This window comes from Dipodomys ordii, unplaced genomic scaffold (assembly GCF_000151885.1).
Source record: "Dipodomys ordii isolate 6190 unplaced genomic scaffold, Dord_2.0 Scaffold16, whole genome shotgun sequence".
Taxonomy (NCBI): domain Eukaryota; kingdom Metazoa; phylum Chordata; class Mammalia; order Rodentia; family Heteromyidae; genus Dipodomys; species Dipodomys ordii.
In genome coordinates this window covers 18711313-18714506 of record NW_012267232.1, presented here as the reverse complement: position 1 = coordinate 18714506, position 3194 = coordinate 18711313, and the positions used below count along the sequence as shown (strand labels likewise).

The following is a 3194-nucleotide window of genomic DNA, read 5'->3' as shown; positions in this document are numbered from 1 at the left end:
AAGAGCTGAAGGACAGCACCCAGGCCCAGAGTTCAAGCCCCACGACCGACAAAAAAAAAAAAAAAGAGTCTCACAGACTTTTCTGGCTTTAAACTGCAATTTTCAGATCTCAGCCTCCTGAGTAGCTAGGATTACAGACATGAGCTAATTATTATTATTATTATTTTATTTTTTTGTCTGTTGTGGGGCTTGAACTCTGGGCTTGGATGCTGTCCCCGCGCTCTTCAGCTCAAGGTGAGCGCTCTACTGCTTGAGCTACAGAGCCACTTCCGGTTTTCAAGTGGTTTATGGGAGATAAGAGTTTCATGGACTTTTCTGCCCCAGCTGGCTTTGAACCATGATCCTCAGATCTCAATCTCCTGAGTAGCTAGGATTACAGGCTTGAGCCACCGGTGCCCAGCTAGAGCTAATTAATTTTTAATAAAGAGGTCTCATTTACTGAGTACAGGACCATGTTTTAGAAATAACTTGTTTTCATTAATATGTTTTCTAATAGTTATTGTTTAATTTTAGGAATAGGGGAAGTCCATGCTTTTTTTTTAAAGGTGTTGCTAAGGATCAAAACTCCAGGCTCCTTTATATGATAAAAAAGCCCTTTAAACATTGAGCTTCAAGAATTTCTTAGAGGACTCTGAACATTCATACAGTAAGACCAAAGGGGAGGATATTCTTAGGAGAGGATCACAGGCTCAATAGCTATGTGTATAGTATCATATAAAGTGATGCTTATTGAAATGAACTCCAAGAAATGGAAACAAAAGTTTTATTTTACTTTTTGTGGCTTTTTTTCCTTTGTTTTTCCCTTTTGTTGTTTTTGATTTCTGTATTTTTCATCTTGCAAATAAGTTTATCTGATTTGGAGTGGAAGGGGAAGCACAGAAATGGTAGAACAAAGGGGGAACTAAGCAGTGATACTCACTAGACAGTATGTTGAAAATGAGTTATACAACCTAGAGGGAAAGAGGTTGGGAGGGAAAAAACTAGGAGAAAACAAGGAAAGAGGTGACATGGTTAAAAAAAAATAAATGTACTCAGTTACCTGACTTATGTAACTGTAAGCCCTCTGAACATTACTTTTACAATATATATATATATTTTTTTGTCGGTTGTAGGGCTTGAACTCGGCCTGGGCGCTGTTCCACTTCCCGTTTTCTAGTGGTTAACTGGAGATAAGAGTCTCATGGACTTTTCCTGCCCAGGCTGGCTTTGAACCAGGATCCTCAGATCTCAGCCTCCTGAGTAGCTTGGATTATAGGCATGAGCCACTGGCACCTGGCCTAAAATGAGTTTTTTTTGGCCAGTCCTAGGGCTTGAATACAGGGCCTGGACACTGTCCCTGAGCTTCATTAGCTTAAGGCTAGCATTCTGCCATTTGAGCCACAGTGCCACTTCTGGCTTTTTCTGTTTATGTGGTACTGAGGAATTGAATCCAGGGCTTCATGCATGCTAGGCAAGCACTCTATCACTAAGCCACATTTCTAGCCCCCCCCTTTTTTTTTTCCTGTCATGGGGCTTGAACTCTGGGCCTGAGCACAGTCCTTGAGCTATTCAGCTCAAGGCCAGCGCTCTACCAATTAAGCCACAATGCCACTTCTGGTTTTCTGGTGGTTTATTGGAGATAAGAGTTTCAGTCCTTCCTGCTGGTTTTGAACCGTGATCCTCAGATCTCAGCCTACTGAGTAGCTAGTATTACAGGCATGAGCTGCTGGCACCTAGCCCCTAAAATAAGTTTTTAAAAGAATTTCTTAGGGGCTGGGAAGGTGGCTCAGTGGAAGAGCGCTTGCCTTGCATGCATGAGGCCCTGGGTTCGATTCCCCAGCACCACATAAGCAAAAAGAAAAAAAGCCGGAAGTGGCGCTGTAGTTCAAGTGCTGAGGGACAGTGCCCAGGCCCAGAGTTCAGGTCCCACGACCAGACCCAAAAATTAAAAAAAAAAAAGAATTTCTTAGGCCAAACTGAATTAAACATAACATTAAAAGTTTTAGTTTAAAAAAATTTAAAAAGCTCCAGTGAGAATATTGTTCCTTTAGAACATTTAATATTTTAACCATTGATCTTTGCTGTTTTTAGGAAGAAGAGGAAGAAGAAGAAAATAGGATGTCTGAAGAAGCAGAGAGACAATACCAAAAAAATAAGCTGCAGGCTGATTCCATTGTTCAGACCGATCAACCAGAAACAATGGTATCTAGTTCATTTGTGAATCTTAATTTTGAAATGGAAGAAGACTGTGAAGTAATTACAGAAAGCAAACCAAATGCAGTCCCTGTCCCACCTTAGAATGAAATGACTATCAAATTTCAAGCCCTAAAATGTTTTTATATATCTGGAACTTTTCACATTCTCTGTTTAGTGGAATAACTTTAAAACAATTATTTGTATTTTAAACTATCTGGAAAGGAAAATGTTCCTTCATTTCTAGGTTGTATCTAGCAAAAGTTGGATCTGACCTTTGGATATTTGTACTGTGCTTTTACTTTATGTCCAATTACCAATTATTGCTTTTTCTTTTCTTTTTTTTTTCCTTTTTGCACTGCTGGGGATGAAACCCACATTTCATGCATGCTAGCTACGCAAGTATTCTGTCATTGAGTGTAAATGAGTTATACTCTCAGCATTGTACTGAGAGTTTTAAAATGGTGTTTTAAATTATTTAAGTTAATGACATTCTAGAGTCCTAATCAATTAAGAGTTAATTAAGTTCATCTATTATTTTGTTATAAAAAAGGTGAGTTGATTGGAACTAATTGGAACCGAAAATCCTAGACTCAGATTAAAATGAGGAATTTCCCCCCTAGATTTTCTCGTACTATGACTTGCACTTTATGCTTTGCACTTAATATACCTAACCACTAATTTCATACTAAAGATGGTTTACTGAGTATGTAATAAAAGAAGCAAGATGGAAGCACTTTGAATTTTCTTTCATTGAAGTCATTTATAGAAACCCAAATATTGAGATAGGTTTCCAGTTTTAAATGCAAGTCACTTGATATTCTATTCTTTTATAGGTTATCAAATTGAAATAGCTAGATGCATTTATTAATATTTGTATTAAGATGGTAATAGCTCATTATTATGCATTCAGCATCCTGATTATAACATCTATTCAGTCCTTCATGTGTCCCATAGTCAAAATAGTGGGGATGGGATAGGACTGTGGGAGGAGATGCAGGTTAACCCACTAGGAGCTATTA

General features: G+C 38.3%; 1 protein-coding gene across 4 annotated transcripts in view; it reads left to right on the top strand.

The window, feature by feature from the left end:
* Fam177a1 (family with sequence similarity 177, member A1) overlaps positions 1-2909 on the top strand; it is a 28980-nt gene extending 26071 nt beyond the window's left edge. For all 4 annotated transcript variants that reach the window (XM_013012339.1, XM_013012338.1, XM_013012340.1 and 1 more), the window contains one exon: positions 2071-2909. In XM_013012339.1, the coding sequence (XP_012867793.1) occupies positions 2071-2277 (207 nt within the window). In that variant the 3' untranslated portion in view covers positions 2278-2909. The remainder of the gene's footprint in view (positions 1-2070) is intronic.
* The last annotated feature ends 285 nt before the right edge of the window (positions 2910-3194 follow it).